At 47.1% G+C, this 20,663-nt stretch overlaps 1 protein-coding gene across 21 annotated transcripts in view; it reads left to right on the top strand.

Annotated features, from left to right (window-relative positions):
• tcf7l2 (transcription factor 7 like 2) overlaps window positions 1–20,663 on the top strand; it is an 87,025-nt gene that overhangs the window by 16,203 nt on the left and 50,159 nt on the right. For all 21 annotated transcript variants that reach the window (XM_031843668.1, XM_031843672.1, XM_031843669.1 and 18 more), the window contains exon 4: window positions 13,599–13,700. In XM_031843668.1, coding sequence (XP_031699528.1) covers window positions 13,599–13,700 — 102 coding nt within the window. The remainder of the gene's footprint in view (window positions 1–13,598; window positions 13,701–20,663) is intronic.

Below are 20,663 nucleotides of genomic sequence, written 5' to 3' on the forward strand. Positions count from 1 at the left end.
GTGTGTGTGTGTGTGTGTGTGTGTGTGTGTGTGTGTGTGTGTGTGTGCTGGCGGGGTCACGACGGGCTGAATAGAGGCTGCTGTTTTAACTCTGATTTTATGTGTGGTTTTGTTTTGACTCCTGAGGTTTGGTTTCCCTTGGACAGTGTCCAGAGATTGCAAGGCCTGCTTCTCCTCAGCTCTCCTGCGAGGCCGACGTGAAGGGGCCCTGCACAGCTTTGTGATTGGATTTCAGTCCTGATCTGGTTGTTTTGCGTTGTAAACAGGGCATTAAAGACAGGGGAGATGGTGCGCTAATGAGTCTTTGTGTCAGTGTGTGTATGGTGGTGGTGGTGGTGGTGGTGGGGGGGTGTTTTTGTGGTTTTCAGCCTTTATCATCTGCATCCCCCATTGTGGTGTCACACACCCAGTCAAGAAGAGGAACTAAAACCCCCGTAGTACGCTGACGACATACAGTTCACACACAAACGCGGGCAAAACTGAAAAAGACATCAGAATGTTTGTTTTCAGTGTGGGCTGGATGGTGTCTTGCAAAACTTCCGTCCATAGCTTGGAAAAAAAAAATGAAAAAATCCCACTTGTTCCCCCGAACAAAAATAACCATTTTAATTACTATGGTTGTGCTATGGTGCAGCCACAGCGCGGCTGGCAGGACCCGGCTGAGGTGGCACCGGCCACTGGGGATGGGGACAAGGTCTGGGCCGGCCTCCAGGGAAATTACAGGGTTGTGTGGAGGGGGGGGGGAGCTGAAGCCCGCCTCCACTCCCTGCTGTCAGCCCGGAGAGCTACGGTTTGCAGCTAGCCAGCTACTCTGTTTCATCTTCACCCTTTAGGGATAATTGGAGATGTACTCTGTGTAATCATGTTTTTTGCTCCAAAGTTGAGTTTCATTGTCTCAGTCGGAGCATCTGTGTATCTGCCCGGCATGCAGGAAAAAAATACAATTTTTATTTTATTTTTAAATGTTCCATTGCTTCTTCCATTCTTACACTTCTGTTCTCTCTCTAACCTCTTCACCCATCTCATGTCTCCCCTTTCTCTCCCCCCCCCCCCCCCCCCCTCCCTCTCCCCTCTCAGTATGTGCTCTGATTACCTCTCCAAACTGGCAATAAGTTGATTGCTTTACAGAGATGATGTAAGCCTCTGCCCTAGGGTACATCAGGTTGGATTTCTCTCGCTTTATCTTGTAAAGCCTAAATTAACAGCTGGTTTGGTTGGAGTTCTCCTGGATCTGACTAAAGGATTAGGCTTGGTTCTCATGCGAGTCAATCCGGTTTGATTTATTGCAGGTCTATCAAAAAAGATCAATGGGAGTCCTTTTGAAAGTAAATCCTTAATCGCTCTTTGCACTTACGTGTCATCATTGTGAATTTCTTCCCCTCCCGTCTATCTCTTGCTCTCTCCTTTCTCCATTCTCACTACCTAATTCTTATTCTTCCCTTACACCACTGCCTTGTCTGTTTTTATTTTATTTTTTTCCCCCTTTATCCTCCTCCACTCCGCCCAACCCAATCTGCGGCAGCGATCTGCCTCTGTCGATGGTATCACGGTGAATCGTCGGATAGATTTTTCTCTGCTCTCATTAGGTATCCGTAGGGGCAAGGCAGCCCTAAGCATGGTGCTAGCATCCTCTGGTTGTGATCACAACGAGACCCTGCTGCTGCCGCTCTTGTTTCGTCTTCACCCAAACTTCACCTAAATCATGCCCCACGTTTTCTTTCCGCCCTTTCGGCCCGGCCCTCAGCTCCGGCTCGAGGTAACAAGGAAGATTAAGAATTGATATGTTTTGTTGTCGTAACCTTGGACTTTTGGGAGAGTGAGTTGTTTAAGACGTGTTGAACTCTCAAATATTTTCGATATCGGCCTTAAAAAAAATCCGGGATGGGTTCGCGTGTTGACCACTTCTTCCTGTCATCTTCATTCCCTCCAGGCATAGATGCATGCTACGTGAAAACAAGTGCTAAACCGATGCTAAAAACATAATCCTTACTTTCAGTCATCGCAAATGTTGGACTGCTTATTGTCTTGCACATTCAAGTGCACATGCTTCCCTGTCGACAAAATGATATAACACTCAAACGACACCCTGCTGCATATTTTCCTCCAGACATTCGTAAAATGACCTGGCAGCTGTTGAGAAGTGGGGAGCGGGGGGGGGGGGGGGGGGGGTTTAAGATCTCACTATACTCTTCCTGCTTCTCCAGATTTCTCTTTCTCCTCTCATTCTGTCACACGTTCTCTTACTCCCCCATCAACAGGGCTCATTAGGGTATCTTCAGCAGCCCCCCTCCACTCCTTATTTACCTCTTTCCTCCATTTCTCAAGGCCGTGACAATCAAGGAATATGTAACTTGCCGAACTTACCAACAGGACAGACCAAAGGGTTAGATGGATGGACAAACGGCATTGAGGATATGCTGATGAAGTTTAGGTTCCATGTCCTGTAGATGGTTTCTCCTAAGGCTCTCCGGTATCCACCCAATATCCATGTCTCTCTCGCGTGTATACTTTGTCCCTGAATCCCCTGGAGTCTATTTTTCCTACGTTGTGATTATGTGCACGGGGCGGAGCGAGGTGAAAAGGTCTCCGGCTCGATCGATGTCAAATTCAGGTGTGTCCTCCTGGCATGCTCGCCGAGCTGGATGGCTGGCAGGCTTGGCGTTTGGAGGTGTGGGAGTGGCTGTCGAGGGGTGGAGGTAGGGTATGTGTGAGGGGTGGGGGAATCCATGGGATACGTGGGAAGGAAGGGCTTGCTGTCAGCCAGCTGGACCTCTTAATCCTACAGCCTTGGGGAAAGGGTGTGTGTGTCTGTGTGTGTGTGTGTGTGTGTGTGTGTGTGTGTGTGTGTGTGTGTGTGGATTGTGTTTGTCTCGCAGAGATTTGTCAAGTTTAGCACACCTCTGCTCCCCTCTTTGGCCCAGCTGAGCCCACAGTGTGTGTGTGTGTGTGCGTGTGTGTTATGTTGTGTTGCTCCAGTGAGAGACAACCAGGATTTCATGTGCACTGTGTTTACTGTAGTCCTCGCTTTTAACGGCACACTGTATATTTATGTCGAGACGACACAGCCTCTCACCCCCTTGATGTTGGAGAGGCGCTGGGGGTTGGTGCGAGGTGGAAGTGGGGGAGAGGCTGTCCCGCGCTGCTTGTTGAGGGTAGGGGAGGAAGGGGGTTGGTGGGGGGGTGGGGTAGTTGTGAGGGGGCAACAAACACTGCCAGCACCCCTCCTGCTCCGCCCCATCCCCTTCATGCCCAGCCCTCTGCGAGCATCAAAACGCCTATTCTCTAAAACTGGTGTGTGTGCACTTTATCCTGCTCTACGTCATACTGTAGATAGCTGGCTGATTGCGTCATCCCCTTGTCATTCATTAGACACAAAACATACTATTTAGCCACATTCCATGCAAGCTTCCTCTCTTTTTTTTCCTGCTCTCTCTCTCTCTGCCCCACTCTCCCTCTCTTTTGGCGTAGACTTTTGCATATATCACAGGCTGGCAGGCTAAGAGCTTGGGACTTCCCCACGCCACACTCCAAGCCTTTGATCCTTTGCTTTGGAGGTAACATCAAAAGGAGAGGCATAGAAAGGCAGCTACTACTGTGAAGTTCAATGTTCAACTTGATGGCTTGGCTGAGGGCTTTTTTTCCTCTCTCCTCCTCTCCCCACCCCCCTCCCTCACCTCCCTCCCTCCTCCCGCTGCTCCCTCGATCCCTCCGCTGCATCCCTCAGCTGACAAAAACACACAGTTGTAGCCAAGGTTTTTTATTTATTTTTTGGTGCCTCTGACCTCACCTCCATAGAACCTATCTGGCACAAAACAAGACCTCCTCCCCGTAAAAACTCCGATATACAGATGGGGTAGACAAAGATTCAGTCGTTTCTTTTTGATGCTGATGGGGGGAAAAGGTGCAGTTCCAGTGCCCGGCCCTTCCCTGTCTCTCTCTCTTTTTTTTTTTTTTCATCCCCTCTCTCTGTGGATAACATTCAGCATCCTATATTGCAGCTGGTTGCATCAATACCAAGCCAGGCCCAATGGTAGCAGCGGTGGTGGTGGATAGGTTAGCTGGAGGAAAAGGGGCATCGCACCATATTGTTTTCTGCACGCCCCCTCTGTGTATATGGATCCATCCTTCCCGTCTACGTCACTTCTTCTGAATGTGAGAGAAAGAAAGTGTCAGAAAATGCTCAAGAGGAGAAAGCAGAGCATGCTTTCATTCAGCTGCTCCGGTTGCTCTGCGTCGACATCGGGCACGGAAAGCTGGCAATCATTCGTTCACAGGAAGACAATAATAATGAACGCCTCAACTGAGTTTCTTATGCAGACTCTCCAAAATAGGGCGGTATCAGATGAAGCTACGCATTCCAGGTCAATGCCGGGCTTTTCTGTGGTGTAGTCGACTGTGTTTAAATGACGCAGACTCGATAAGGCGATCCAGAAAGCTGAGGTGCTCCACTAAATGCTTTTTGGTCCTTCATGAGCTTCCCTGTCTGACTGTGCCAATTAGCAAAGGCGTGTGGCCTGCTTTTCTTCTCCTCTTTTTCCTGCTTCAACTCTTCTTTTTTTTCTAGATAGACGCTCTCTATAATGCTACCGCACACACACACACACACACACATACCGCCGTACACACACAAAGCACACGTTTGGTGTATCATTAGCTTAGTGTGCGGGGAGGCGTGCGAGCCCGGGCTCTCCCCTGCCTTATCTCCATGTCAATCACAGCGTGTGTGTGAACATCAGTTGTAATGATCTCCATCCAGCCTGTCGGTGCGTGTTAGCGCCTGGCTTCCCTCGCCCCCGGAGCAAGCCGTTCCCTAGCTAATAGATGCAAAATTAAGCTGATCAATAGATGGCCTCAGCTCATTATTGACATGTTATCGCGGCGTGGGATTTTTGTGCGGGGGTTTTATGCAGTGCTTGCTCGAGATGCAAGGTTAGAAGGAGGAAAAAAAAAAAAAAGTTAGCTGTCTTCCCCAAATGGCTCAGGCCACTGTGTTTCAACCCTGCAGTGATATTACATTAAGTTAATTTATTCTTACTTAATCTTACGCATGTAATATGTTCTATGATAAAGCCGTTTTCTATTTATAGTACTTGTCCTGTTGGAAGAGTAATCCCCTGCTCAGTGGTAGGAAATGAGATGGAGACTTTGTAAAACGCCATATTAAAGATTCATCAATAATTGGCATGTGTGCTGCTGTTTGTGTTGTGGGGGAGGAGGGTGTGTGTGTGTGGGGGGGGGGGGCTCTTATGGACGGATCACCACGTGATTGAGCTAAGTGGTAATTAACTATGAGAGAGGTGTGTGTGTGTGTGTCCTTATCAGCCTGTGCTTGTGTGTGTGTGTGTGCATGAAGATGCTGGTGTGTGTCAAAAAAAAGAAGTGGGGATGCAGACGGTAAGATGGGGGACAGAGTTGATTTGGAGGTGAACGCTGAGGTCATGTGGTCAGGTTATGGAGGGGGAGGGGGGGGGGGGGGTAGGCTACACAGCCGCTTGGCCTGACCCTCCTCAGGTCTTATTGTCACGGAAGCATCTCCCATTTTAATGAGCACCAATAACCAAGCCCTTATTACTTATTTATTCATTAAGCTACCGCGGCAAAGCGGCAGTACCCCACTGGGTGAGTGTGCGTGTAATTGCTTGTGTGGGGGTTTTTCTTTTTCCTTCTTACATGCACGGTATCATAGTAAATATCGTGTTGCGTAACAACAAGTTAGTTTAAAGCTAATTGAAGCTAAAATAGATGGCCTGAAGCTAATGAATTAGCCTGGACGGTTGGGTTATTGAATCCATAAGCTGAACTCATATTTGAGTTGAAACCCTTAAAATCCTGGGCTTGAGGTATGCTGAGGGAGTGGGCCTCATGAATATGGAGGCTGAACTGCTTCAAGGTGTATGTGCAAGTGTGAAAGAGCCACAAAACAGACTGGCTGTTTGTTGGTTTCGTATGATGCTTTTGTGAAGATTAATTGCCTGTTGGTGTGTGTGTGTGAGAGAGTATGTGACGCCTTCAACATAATGCCTTCTGATTGATAACTGTGCGTAGGTGGAATTGTGTGATAGCGTATAGTGTTTTCACAATATCGGAAGTCTTTGTGAAGCCTGAGAGTGTACACATTCTCTCCCTCTGAGGCATGTTTCTTAGCTTCCTTATATCCAGTCTACCGTTTAACTAATTCATAGTGAACTCTCGCAGAACAAAACCAGACGCCCAACATCAAGGGCAGCGTTCAGCTCTCCTCCAGCACAATACCAAATACAGCGTTCTCCAGCAGAACGTGGGCGCTGCAATCGGCTTACTTTTTCTCCCTCAGCAGAGCTCAGCTGCTGTTCACATTTTTAACTCTCCCCTCCACGCCCCAAACCCTGCTTCCTGCAAACAAAGGTAAAGCATGTAGTGTGTGCATGAGTCGCCCAACCTCTTCTCCTCCTTACGCCTGGCTTGGCCTTGCGTATGGGGCTCAGACACACCTATTCCTGCAGACGTGCGTGTGCACTTCCATGTAGCCTGTAAGTAGGTCAGTGTGTATGAGACTCTAACCAGGAAGGCCCGGGACCTGATCCTTGGCCTGCCAATCCATCAGCCTACTTCCACTGAGCTGTGGGTCCTCTACTGACTACCATTAATAACCAGAGTAATGTATTTATACAGCATGTCAGAATGCCCACAAATCACAGTGAATGTCTGCACTCGTTAGTTAGATGATAGCATAAACAGATGTTTACATGGAACTGACAAGATGATGTTGTTTCATACTCAAGTTGATGCACGGAGGGATCTGTGGTAGCCTACATTTAAAAAAAGAAATAGAATAATAATGCAGGAATAAAACTAAATCTAAAACCTCATGTCAAAGGCAACTGGGTTTTCAGTTTTAATTTTGGAGACGCTTCAACGCTCGTCCACGATGCGTAATACTTCTCAGAAATGATGCATGACTAAATGTCCTCAGGACTAAACCAGTAAATCCAGTTGCCTTTGGCATAAGAACATCTAGATATCCTGTTACACGGATCACTGACTATCTTCATTGGAAGGAAAATAGAAGGACTTTATTATGCTGATGATTTGATAAAGCACCTAAACAACATAAATTATGATTTAGTATCGCGCCACAAACATTAGTTTAATCTATGCAACTCTTATTTTTGGAATAACTGAGCACTTTACTAACCAGACATGGCAGTATTGACGAGTAATCCCACTTAATACAATAAATTAACTATGATTATAACTCCAGTAAGAGTAAGTAAGACCACTCGATCAAGCTGCGCTTACGACCATTGCAATTATACAAACTTCCAGTCTCATAACATACAAACCACTCAGTTTGTCACCCTAGTGGTCACAGTCAGAGGTGTGTTTCTGTCCGAGCAAAGGAAAAGAAAGAGGAAGAGTCACTCATCCAGAAGAGCAGCTCTGTGAAGCAGGAGAACCACCTGAAAGCAGAGGCATTCTGCAGCAGAGCCTGATGCTAAAGGTGCCAGAGCGCCTGTTCATTAGCGGGGCTGACGGAAGACCAGCCAGCTCCTGCTGGCCTTCACCCTCCCTGCCACAATATTTATAGAGCAGCCAAGAGATCCTCTTAATGACCCAGGGAGAGGGACAGTGGGGAAGGGGAGAGGAGAGGGGAGAGGGGAGAGGGGGGGGGGGGGGGGGGGGGTGCAAAAGTCAGAAATGGAACGCTGTTTACTTTCTGAGGCTTGTTGAGAAGTTGGTGTGTTTTGGACTACAATCATGTCACCCTGACACTTCCTTTGAGAACACATCCAGGTGTGCGTGTAGTCTTTGCCATAGTCTGTCATCATTTTAATCATTTAATGAAAGGTGCATTTTAGCTAAACGTTTGACTCGTGGACACTGTCGTCTGCTTGGGATTGTTGTGGACAGATTTGTCAGCAACGTTGTTGCTCAATCCTTTGAAACTTTCCGGTCAATCAGCTGGTGTTTGAACAGCACATTTGTCCACACTTGCTAAGTAAACAGTGTCAGGGCAAAGCCATACTTATCTCATGAACCGGTGTTTAAGGGAGCGTAACTAACTTCCAGAACAGACCCCGTAAAAGTAAAAGAAAGGACACCAAACAGATCAGTGAAAAAACAGTAGTTTCACGAGCCTGTTTCTCTAGCCTCGTTTTTAAGGGGTGAGTAAAGTGTGAGTTGGGTCACGTGCACATTCTGTATACAAAAGTGTCGGGCTGAGTTTTTCTGCAAGAGAGAGAAAGAAGGGGAGGTGGAGGTGGAGAGAGTTGGCAAAGGGAGTAAGGGTAGAGGAGGTGAGGAGGGGAGGCTTTGGATCAGGTCGGCGGCCCCAATGCTGTCGGGGCCAGTGGAACCCCCAAGCGGTTCTGGCTTTGGAGTAAATATGGGCCCAGCGGACCCCTTCCCGCCCCAGGGCACACAAACCCCAGGCCATCCCACATTCCACTTTTATTTTCCTGGTTGCAAAATGCCTCCGGCTATTAGAGCAGGTGGGGTGTGTGTGTGTTTTTGTCTTTAATATTAACTCATAAAATGTGCATTAGTAGAACCAAAGCAGTCATGATGGGCCCCTCTTGTGTCTGCTAACTTTCTCCCAATTTTGTCTAGATGTTGTTGCGATACTGCATTCGCTTTACAGTGAACTCGTTCCTCCACAGACAGGTACACAGAAAAACAGACACAACAACGTATCGTATAGCTGAGTGGGCTGCTGAGGGGGGGTTTCAAAGGGTCTGCGTTGCATTAAGTGTCTCCCTGATGACTGTCCCCTCCTCTACAAATTATATGTTTGTAAAATCACGTGTTTGCTCCTTTTTTTTTGCACCTGTGAGTGAAGACAAAGGCTGCCGGCAATATCCGCAGCAGATCAAGACAATATGCTCGGCTCTCGTTTTTTTAACGGGATAAAATTGTAGTCAAACTGGATGACTAATCTCTTAAGCTCGGTGCAGTTTACTTGCAGAGCTTTGAATGGGCTCCTCTTACTAGCCTTGATCATTTCAGACTTAAATAAAGCTCTTTAGTATAGCGGTCTGTTTGGTGTAATCTGCAAGCTGTCAATCCCATCTCTGGGCGCTCTCCCAGAGGAGCTGCCGGCCCGTCGACCAGAGTGTGGGCGAGCGTTGTTGTTCAGGTGTGAATGGGCGAGTAAGCATGACAGTATGTTTGGGGGGGGGGGGTCGCTCTGAATGCACATGTGTTGTATGTGTACGTGGTCTATGATGACTTTGTAGAGCTATGTCATGTCACAGATGGGTCGAAGATCTGCTGGACTCTCTAGAGCAACACCCAGTATCCATATGCTGAATTCTGAACCCAAGCTGCTCTCTGTCTGTCTGTCTCTCTCTGCCCGTCTCCCCTCCCTTTTTCTCACATCGCTCACATGGCTGGGATGCTTGATGGAGCCCCAGTGGTCCTCATCATCTGTCCCTCGGTCCCCTGCTGGAAAGTGGACCAGTGTTTGGGAGCCACATTGGCACATAAGGAGCCCTGTTTGTTTGATTGGTCTGAAGCCTTCTGCTCTTAATCCAAAACAAAACGAACAAGCCGCGCGGTGGCTGCTGCTCCAGCCGCCAGGCCGCATGTGATAAACGCATCAGATATTGCGGGGGGTGGGCGGGGGTTTGATGGGAAAGAAAGCCGGTTGCTGACCAGAAACGGCCGGAACAATCCTGCACTCTCCGCGTCCGTGATTCTCACTGAAAAATGCATGAGTAAAACTCCTCCCCCTCCCCTTTCTCTGTCAATAGCTGGTATTGATGTTTGGTTAATGTTTGATAGGATGTGGAGAAAAAAAAATGGTTTATATTTGGGAGGATCAGAGTCTAGCACCGGTGCCAGGTTTTAGGCCAAATTGCCTCCGTGCCAGCTTGTTGAATTCGTAACAGCAGTGTGGAGAGCCGGTGTGCAGACGTGTGAGGATGATGTGTGAGCGCTCAGGATGCCCCTTCAATTGTCTCTAGCCCGCTTCGCCACTGCCACGAGCGGTGACACCAGGCCCAGGGCCCCAGCTTGTTTTCATTGTGATGACAGTCGGTGTGGATCTGGGTTAACACTCTGTAACTCATGACATGCCAGACCTCGGTGCAGCAGCCGTAACTCACATGGGTGAGTAGTCCAGCATGCAAATAGCAAGCACCTGCTCGAACATATACAGTAAAAATAAAAGTGGCAGAACAAGTAGCGGATTAATTGATCGACGGAGTGTTTTGTCGATACGGTTTTGGGGAAAAATGCCAAACTGAATTGATTCTGTTGGACTGTTGGTCAGACATGAAGACGTCACATTGGGACCTTTGGGCTCTAGGAAGAGGCTTTCTGACCGATTTTAAAGACAAAATGGTTAATTGATGAAAAAAAGAACAGGTAAAATTATCAATAATGAAGATAATCATTAGTCATAGCCCTTGTAAACCCCTCCCCCGCACCCCCCCCACCACCACCACCACCACCAACCCCCTTCGTGTGCTTGGGAAAGCAGCGGAGGACGGGGAAATCGCAACAGCGAGAGTGAGTTCATCCCTCTGTAAGGATTTAGAGGACTCCCTTGTCTTTCACTTCATCAGAGACAATTGAGTCATTCAGCTCCCATTGTGGGGCTGGCCAGGCGAGGAGGGGCGCAGGGTAGGGGTAGAGAAGGGGGGCGGTGGAGGCTGAAAGGGAGCGGGGAGAAGGAGAAGCCGTCTGCTGCACAACCCGGTGGAGCCGGAGCACAGTCACTGGGTGGCTCTTACAGGGTGGGGGTCTGTCGAGGGGGGCCGTGTTAGTGTTTGTGTGTGTGTGTGTGTGTGTGTGTGTGTGTGTGTGTGTGTGTGTGTGTGTGTGTGTGGAGCAGGAAGAGAGGGAGAGGAGAGAGTTATCCTAGAACTCCGGAGCAATTTGTCACATTGGAATGGCTCTTGAGTTACCCGGGGGGGCCCCCTCATAGCGGGAGAGTTTTCAGGTCGCAGAGTGGGGAACAGGGAGGGGCTTGGAGCAACAGTGAGGGGTCAGGGGTCATGGCCTACTCAAGCCCAGGCGGTGCGTCGGTTAGCAGGGCAGGCGGGCGGGCGGAGGAAGAGGAAGGAGGCCAAGGAGAGGGGCAGGCAGGGGCGGGGGGGTCGGACAGCCCGGTGCTTGCCAGGGCTCCGTTTTCCTTGGCATGCTTGTAAAACCTGCAGGAGAGATTAGTGTGTGAGAACATTTGCGATAGCGGGCCTGAAGTGGAGCCACTTGTAAGGGCATGCACTGCGCCACCCTCCCTCTCTCTGTCGTCTTTCAGTGTCTCTCCACCACACTCGGGGGTGTCACCTTCACGCTCCTTACCCACCTACTCACAATGCTCGACCCCTTCCACCGGCTGCAGCTGTGTTTGAATATTTGCATGTGTGAGCATGTGCGCACACGCAATGGCAGGACTTTCCCATGACTGGATTCACAATCCCCCCCCCCCCCCCCCCCCCCCCCCCCCCCCCCCCCCCTCCCCAGCACTGCCCCGTCTTCTTCTAGCCCCCCCTGGCACCATTGGACACTGTCTTGAATTACCTCATACATGACAGCAGCCCCGTCACTCTCTTCCTCCTCTTTTACTGCTACAACACCAACCCCCCCCTTCTCCTCCTGTCTCCCTCCTCCATGGCAATTAATACCCAGTGTGGGGGGTCCATAAAAAACCCACAAGACCTCAACTCTGGAGTTTTTACAACCTTTCCTTTTTCCACTCTCAGGACATACAAACAAGCATAAACAAATCCAGTTTTTTAAGCAATAAATTACCGTCTTGGGGTCGTAAATGCGTGGTAGTGGTGGAGAAAGACCAGGAAGCGAAGCGTTTCTTTTTTTCCGTACGCCGGCTCTAACAGAGGACATGGAGTCAATAACTCCCTCCAGCGTCTACCACTGGCAGGCACCCCGCAGTGAACTCTTCGCTAATTACCACTGATTTAGACACAGTCTCAGGAAGGGTCATGACACACTCACTCTCTGACCATCTCTGACACACATACACACACACACACACGGCCTCAGACATGCGTACCAACTAGCCGTCACCCTTACTGGATGGCAACACAAAGAAATTGAATCTGCATCACAACAGCCAAACTGCCACAAGAGAGTCACAGCGAGTTCTCTGTGCACTCTAGCGATTGTTTGACGATGATTGCAATTAAGTTATAGTTTATGAAACAGCAATGCCTAAACCTTTGTGCCAAAATGCACTTTTTTAGGTCATTATTGCAAAGAACGACATGATCTCAATCACTCGTGAAATATGATTGGTTGAGGAAGCCTATTTAAGCGGAGCAACAAACTCTGAACATGTGGAAAGGAGAGTTTGGATTTCTTGATCGTGTTGAAGGCTTTATGTCCACATGGCATCGCAGGCACAGATCCAAGTTCACCTGTCAGACTTGTTTAAGGGGATGTCTGGTGTGTAATAGAGCAGCTCATATGACGGCTCATTTGAAATGCCTTTGTGGATACCAATTGAAGTGACACCAATGTTACACCAACGACAGCCCCTCGGTAGCCACTGAGGGCAATATATCAATGTAATGTAACTCGGTAGTTTCCCCTCTTCACGTGCTTTCAGGCCCTTTACCTTTTAGTGCTCTACCCATTCCAAAAGGCCTCCGATCCAAAACAGCTGCTGTGGCCCGCTTCCCTCAAACTAGGTGGCTGTGACATTGACGAGTCTGGACCACATTCTACAGCAAGGTCAACAGCAGGCGGTCAACGGCTGACAAATCCACAGAGAATTTGCGCCATCCATTGATTTACATATCAACTGTGAAGAGTGATTTCTGATGACTTGTAGATTTGTACTTTTGTTGTTTGGGATTGAATATATCAAGATACAAGTGAAACCATTTTAGGTAGAACAGTGATCTCTGTCATCAAATTAAAAGGACTCCACCCAGTTTATAACATAGACAGATGTTTCTCATGACCCTGGTTTCTGCTTATCCGTCTATCTCTCTCTGTGTGTGTGTGTGTGTGTGTGTGTGTGTGTGTGTGTGTGTGTGTGTGTGTGAGAGAGAGACTTCTAATAGAGGCCAAGTCAATCATTTATGGGAGCAGTCAGGAGGTTTAGCCCTAGAGGAACGTGGTGAGACGCCATGCTTTAACCTCTTTATGGGTTCCAATAAAACTCTGACAACAGTCACATTTATGACATTAGGTCATCTTCGAGCCATGAGCCGTGTATAGTACCTTTAACCTCTGCCCCCCCTCACCCCCCCACCTCCAACTGAGTGACTTTATGCAATCCAAGATCATCCGTCAGCTACTTTTTAACAAAAAAACGAAACATTTCCTGCTCAGTGTGAAGCAGCCTGGCTCCCCAAAAGAAGAGTTTTGTGCAGTATGTTTCTGAAAAAGTGTGTAATAATGTGGTTAACACAGCTACCCGTGTGCACTCCTGCTGGACACATGCATCTTCACCCCATCCACCATCCGCCTTAAGATCTTTATTTGCTTTTCCATGCTTTTGAGTTTTCACACCCACACACCTGTCAAGAAATGTCGTCGTCCCGCGTTTGTCTTATTTTTAATTTGTTCTTTTTGGGTTTTTTTGCTTTCTGCATTGTTAACATGTTTTTTCTTTCTTTCCATTCTGTTTCCTTTCTACCATTCAGTACCTACAGATGAAATGGCCCCTGCTAGATGTTCAACAAGGAGCTCTTCAAAGTAGACAAGCACTTAAAGATGCCAGGTCCCCGTCACCGGCACACATCGTTGTAAGTAATACTCCGCCCGGTACTTTTCTTCTTTCACCAGCTCTTCTTCCCTTATTCACGACAGAAAGACAAACGAGCCCTGCTTTCCCTCTCTCGTCCATCCTGAAAAACGTCTTCAGCATTAAAGCCCTCCCATTCTTCCCATTAATAAGATGTTTTGGTTGGGAAAAAAAAATGCACATTCGTTTGCATTTACCCTTAAATCAGTCACTAACACACCAAAGTCAGTTTCATGTAATCCTGTTATTTTACACGTGCACAGTTTTGACGACGGACAGTTCCGTGGATCCCAGAAAGTAGAGCTTTTGTCTATCAGCGAGTGATCATGAGGCGAATGCCACCGTGGCAGGTGCAGCAGTTGTTCTTTGGACAGTAATCCCAGAGAAAATGATAAACCGGCCCAGCCTTGCACTGAGCTGGAAGATTATGGAACACGGGCCTTTATGTTGACAACTTTTTCACGAGAAAGAGCTAATGCTGGGCTGCTAGCATCTCGTCTTTGAGGGGAAGTGTGGGCGTTCCTTCAACATTGATTACCCTATCCATGGAGTTGGAGGAGTAGTCTGGCAGGAGAGTTGGCTGGACAGCCATAGGGGGGGGCATACGCAGTACATACCCACAACAGAGCATCCACCCCAGGCATGTCGATATCTAAAGAGGCAAGCAGCTCCAGAGTGAACAAATGAACGTGAACTTAGCAGTTAACTAAAGGCAGAAAGTTTTCAGGAGGTCAGCGGAAAGGTTGAACATAGGGAGGTGTACGCATGTGGTCACAGGGTTAGCGAGCCAGGAAAATCAATTGAGTGTGGGGATCGAGCAGAATTAGTGAGGTGATCATGAATACCCGGGGGCCATTATTGGACACAGTTGTTACTTTTGTTTTTAGAGTCGGGGCATCTACATCATCTACATATTGTTATGGAAATGAAAAATTTGAAAAGCGCTTAATGATTTTTAGACGGAGATGCCTTCCGAGTTTGTGCGCTCATGAATACAATGCCTCCTGTGGTAGCCGTTCAGCGCCGGGGCTAATAATACACGGCTGACCCTTTGTGTTGATGCACTCTGTGCAACAACACAGTTAGCAGTCGCCATGGAGCTCACACAGAGGGAAGAAGCCATGATTTCTTTTTTATCACACAAATTACACTCTCAGGACAGAGTGGCCCTCTGAGTCACGTTTGACATTTGATCAGTTCAGTTACTTTTATGGCCTGTAATAAATACCATCTCTAACAGATACTCAAAAGTTGGCAAGCCAAGGCCTTGTTGGTATTTTGCCCGTTTAAGTTAAGCACGTCTTAAAATAGCAGGAGTCGACAAGGCTGTTTATTTGAAACAGAAACCTTGTCAAAAGTTGCATTTGAGACAAAGAGCTAGCGATGACAGCGTTATTCTGAACAAAACAAGACCGGCTAAGAACCCTCCTTATCTTTTCCCTGCGATGCTAGAGTTATTTTTATACCAAAGAGTTCAGGGGCCTCTTCTTACTCTGTTATTTTTGGAGACGCGGAGAAAACAGTCCCAACTCCTGTGAAGTCATTAAACTGGTCGTAGGCAGCAAAAGCTGCAGGTAAATACTTGAGGTTTTATCCTGCTATGAGTCACACGGTCTGTAAATACTTACCACCTCACATCCATCTAAACTCCTGCTTTACGGTTCCCTTTTACAGGAAGTTTGAGAGCAACAGTAAAGTGTAATGGTTGCAGTTAAACATTCTCAGAGCGCACTAATGACATAATTTTATGGACATTTCTGTTGTAATGTATATTTTTAAGTTAGATTGCTCTATTCTGAGTTGGGCGCTTTAAACAATCTATAATTCCTACAAAACATTTTGTTTTTTTTTATTTTTGGCAAAATGAATTCAAAGCATCTATTTTTCCACAATGTACACAGAAAGTTGTAGCCTAATACAAACAGTCAGGCATGCAACACTAACAGGCTTGGAACAAAGAGGCAACAGCGAAACACAAAGTGGCTGTGGGGCAAAAACAAACTTGAAACAACAAAGATGGACGACCAGTCAGATGGAAACAATAAGCTTTGCACATTGCTGAAGTACAGATCCATTCACAACCACACAATGTAGTGACCGTACCTAGTGAACTACAGGAAAAGATTATGCGATAATGGATGATAATGGATAGATTAGCATGAGGTAATAACAAACATGTCGGGGGAAAAAGTAACGGACATTTACATTACATTAATTCATTGTAATTCTATTATATTTTCAGCACAGATAGGACATGAGCCAAGGACTATAGGGTTGGATTTAGTCATGATTGCGATCTCAGGTTTCTGTCCTCGGAAGGCAGTTTTAGCCAAAACTAAAAATTAAGTAAAGAGACTCGTCCAAACTCTAAAGGTGTCTTTGCAGGTAAAAAAACCCCCAAAAAAACCCTATTGGATTTGATGATAAATAACTCAGTTAATGAAATTTTAATGAACCTTCTGGTTTTTTTCTTTCTTCAAGCTTTAGTTCTAAGCAGAATACAAAAGCCGAATGGAGCAGAGGGAGCCCTATTAACCCGACACCGTGATCAGTACTGACACTGATCAATATGAGAGAATACATTGTAATATTTGTGGTCGTATTGCCCAGCCCTGGTGTGATCTGTTTGATAGAGTACACACAGGCTGGTGAGATCAGAGGAATTGCAGCACCGCTGCATAGGCGCACATCTCGCTGTTAGCGCCGAGTGATCAAATTGAATGTGAAATGCAGCTTGTATAGTTGCCACTCCTGCCATCCTGCTCCGGCATCCACCTCTGACTGAGAAGGAAGTGTGACTGAATGTTTCCCTGGTTTGCATCATACTGGCTGTTGTACATATAGAGAAGACAGATTACTGTGGACAGCATCGTGAATGCCAATGATAACCTCACACGGACTCCCGCTGGTGTCACTCAATCAGTCAATTCTTTCTTTATTTATTTTGTACCAGAAGTTGTAGGCCTGCATGTTCCGCTACATGATCCCCTTATCAATAAATCCGTCCGTAAACGGTAGTTTCTTTTTGTTTACAAATGCAAAGAAACACTCGGGCGCCTTGATCTCTCCCCGTCTGCAGCGCTAGCAGAGGCTGCATCGGTCGTGATAAGAAGCCGTGGATTGGCCTGCTAGATAACAGCAATCTGAAGCCTAAGTGACCCTGAGACGGTTGAAACAACAATAGAACGACAGTGAGCGATAGAGGGGAAGACATAGATGGCTGGTAGATAAGGCCTCTAAGGAAGTAGTCAGTGTTGGAGGAGAGATGGACAGGGACGGACGTGCAGACAGACGGTCTCGTTTCTGGCCGGAAGGCTCAGTCGAGGTAAAATGCTGGAGGATCAGCCGAGAAAAGGGGAAGTGACCTCACGCAGTCTGGTCTTTCTGAGGGCTGCGCTGTATGCCCCTGTTTACCATGCCCTCAAAGGGGGCCAGGCAGGACCCTTTGAAGTGCCTGACCACCCCGCAGGCAGCCTCAAAACCTGCCGCCGCTGAACTTTTATGCCATTGGCTGAAAGTTATTCAATATTTATCCACCGATTGATGTGTATTTTTTTGAGGCAGAGACTCCCGAGAAACACAGCTCCTGAGGGAAAGATCGTAAACAGCCCTGGCTTTGCCAACTTGCCTTTTATTGTGATGTTTTAATTTGCCATTGTGGACTTGAAGAGACTTTGTGGCTAGCTAGCAACAATTAGCTTAAAGCGGGAGGCCAAATGTAGGAAGTCGTGTGAGTGTGTACGTTGTTTTCTTTTCCACTTTCACACTTCTATTATTTAGACAGTGATTACTGCCCCAGTAACGCAACATAACATACCAGAACAGATTGTTTCGTAAATCCAGTACTTAACATGTGCGTCTATTGATAGCATCAACAATAGTGCAGCGAGGGACTCTGCAGGAGTCCAGGCTCATGTTGGTAATATCATCATAACGTCAGCTGACTGAAAGGTATTAAACCGTCTCATCTCACAGTCATTTGATCAAACGTTGTAATAGATAAAGAACAGAAGCTATAGAATGAGATGTATTTAACAAAAAGTAAGTTTCTAATATTTCCCATTCTGGGAATTGGGGCAGAATCATGCAAATGTTAAGAACACACACACACACACACACACGCACACAAACTACTTTCCTGACATTCACGTGCATACGCACGCTCACACAGCCTTAGAGTCTACAGCCTTGTCCTGGTTGAACAATGTCTCCATTGTTTTGTGAGCTTTCACTGGCAGCAGGGGACGGCTGGAGTGTTAACCATTTCCCAACTGCGCCTCACTGTGCGTTATTGTGTGTGCGTGTGTGTGTCAGAGGTAGTGAAGCATGGGCACAGGGATGAAGAGAGGGAGGGCACTTGCTCCAAGTGTATGGTAATTAGTGTGGAGGAAGTGATGGAATCTGGCCATTTTTATGGCCTGCGAGACCTCCCACCTTAGCCTTTACAACTACCCAACATACTTATTTTATTCCCATGCAGTCTGGTTTCCCTGAAGAATGTGTACTGGAGAGAGGCTTTTGTGAAAAGACCTGATGTGTTTTTGATATTATAAAAAAAAAACAGAGTTGCTTCTTAGCCAAGCAGTCAGAAAAGAAACGCCACAATGACTCTGTGGATCCCAACAATAGGCCAAAGGACTGGATGGGCAATGCGGCCGCTACTCTAGGTTTGTGTTAGAAAAGACAGACCCAGGATCACATTCACCTTCCTTGACCGCGTCTCTGTCCGTTTTAGAGTAATGGGGATAAAGGGGGCTTCCTGTGTCCTGAATGGGCCATGCACCTGGGCTAGCCAGACAATTGCCCAGAACTCTAGGACGCCTGGCCTCCTCAGCTGTTAATGAGCGACCCCCATGGCCAGCAGGCACCACCCACACACTGTCCATAGGGTTTACCTAGAAGGCTTTCTCTATCCTGGCTTATGCCGACCTTAAAAGTGCTCTGCTTTTTCCAAATAACCTCTCCCCCGCTTTTGTCTTCTTTCTGCGCATGCATCCATCCACCCTTAACCTTTGCTGCAGGAGAAAGCCCATATCGCACACATTTATTTATTCATTGTTGTGGTCACTTTTTTTGTCTTATAGGATTGATATTTCTCAATCGAATTTACCGTATCATTATTGATTTGGAAAATCTTAATTTACAAATGGCATCGCGATCGGAGATTTTACCCGAATCGCCCAGTTCTTTTGGGCCCGCCATCCAGACCTCCAGACAGAGACCATTGTGCCTGTCAGCTGTAGCTCACTGTCTTCTCCAGACGAGACGTTTGCTCGAGGGGTCACCACGCTTACATCATCGGCTTGGGCCAAAATCTGAGGCCACCGAGACGTGGCGTCAGGCCTGGGAACTGTGACAATGAAGATGAGAGCACCTCAGTCATTGTTATCCGTCCGGCAGCCTGGACGGCCGCTTGTTCCCACAGACAATCTACTCAGTGTTGGCTTAGTCAGCAACAAAAGCGCATTAATGACTCAAGAGTCTTCATCGCTTACGTTATGGGCTTAACAGAACACACTAAACACGAGTAAAGGTACCCGATAAGATAAATAACGATGCTAACGTTTTTAAAATGTATTTAAATATTAAATCGTAACAGAGCCTCTCCATTGCAACATTTTACTGTAGGAAATGTGAACAGCAGTTTTTTGTATTGACTCTGTGCTCCTTTTTTGTCTGTGTAAATAGATAGGGCATTGTCGTCTATTTTCCTTGCTGTGTTATTTGACCGTTGAATAACCTCTGTGAACTTAAACTACCCCAGGGAATATGTGACTCTGTGTTGGACATGCACATTTAAAGGGATAATACGTATTTGTATCTGTTTCTGTGTGCGTGTGTGTGTGCGTGCGTGTGCGTGCGTGTGCGTGCGTGTGCGTGTGTGTTTCACCAATAACCACAGTGTTCACTGCATAGCTGTAATGAAAAAGCTATCTAGCTGGCCCCGGGGTCAAGCACAAGTACAAATAGAACCCAGTGATCTTGCTGCAGAGACAGCGACTTGCTCAGTAGCTCTTAGGTCCTGGAGCCCTTCAGTAAACTAAATGCCCTGTTGCGTTTCTCCGCATGTTCTGAGACTTCCACTAGCATGTCCTTTCTTCCTTAGGAAATCAATAACTCCCTTCCCTTATGTTCTTCCTCTTTCTTCCTTCCCTGTCCTCTATCATCTTCTGACATTTCTAAGAAAGATGTGAGATCTGAATGTCTGCTCTTCAGAGCAGCAGGTACAAATGTGCCAGGTTAACCTCTGAATCCCTCCCACTTGAAAGAAATGTGTATTTAAAACAGCTAGTAAGACTAGGCAGTTCACAACTTCAATTTTAGTGCAGTGATGCGATGGAAATAGCAGACATGACTGCTCTGGGGACCCGTAGTCAGCACGCTTTCTTACTTCCATTTACTTTATAATTGTATCTTTAACAGCTCTAACAACAAGAAACACATGACTCCGACATTCAGGTGATCTTATTTACTCCTCTGTGTCGAAATCATTATAGCTACAGCTTGAAAAAATAAAAACTGTGCCAAAACTTTGAGGTGACAGTGGATCCCCAGACCAGCTGACTGCTCCCGAACATCTCTGAAGGTGTGGCTGCGGAGGAGAATGCAATGTTCTAGCAAAGTGAAAAAAATGTTTTAACAACCAGCCAGCCAGTACCTACAGCCATGTAACCAGTGCAGAGCCAGTGTTCTCCCATTCTATCTGTGTAAGATTAATAATAATGTGGCCGAACATGCACCCAGGAGAAAGCTGAGCCAGCAGAGACGAGGTAGTAGTTTAAATAACTAAAAAGCCTGGGGATGCATTATTACCAGGGAGAACACGTTTCTTTTGCATAAAACCTGGCCGGCTAGGATTGCGTGCAGATGTGTGTGTGTGTGTGTGTGTGTGTGTGTGTGTGTGTGTGTGTGTGTGTGTGTGTGTGTGTGTGTGTGTGTGTGTGTGTGTGTGTGTGTGTGTGTG

The sequence above is a fragment of the Anarrhichthys ocellatus genome, unplaced genomic scaffold (genome assembly GCF_004355925.1).
Source record: "Anarrhichthys ocellatus isolate YVR2014 unplaced genomic scaffold, GSC_Weel_1.0 scaffold4, whole genome shotgun sequence".
Classification (NCBI taxonomy): Eukaryota; Metazoa; Chordata; class Actinopteri; order Perciformes; family Anarhichadidae; genus Anarrhichthys; species Anarrhichthys ocellatus.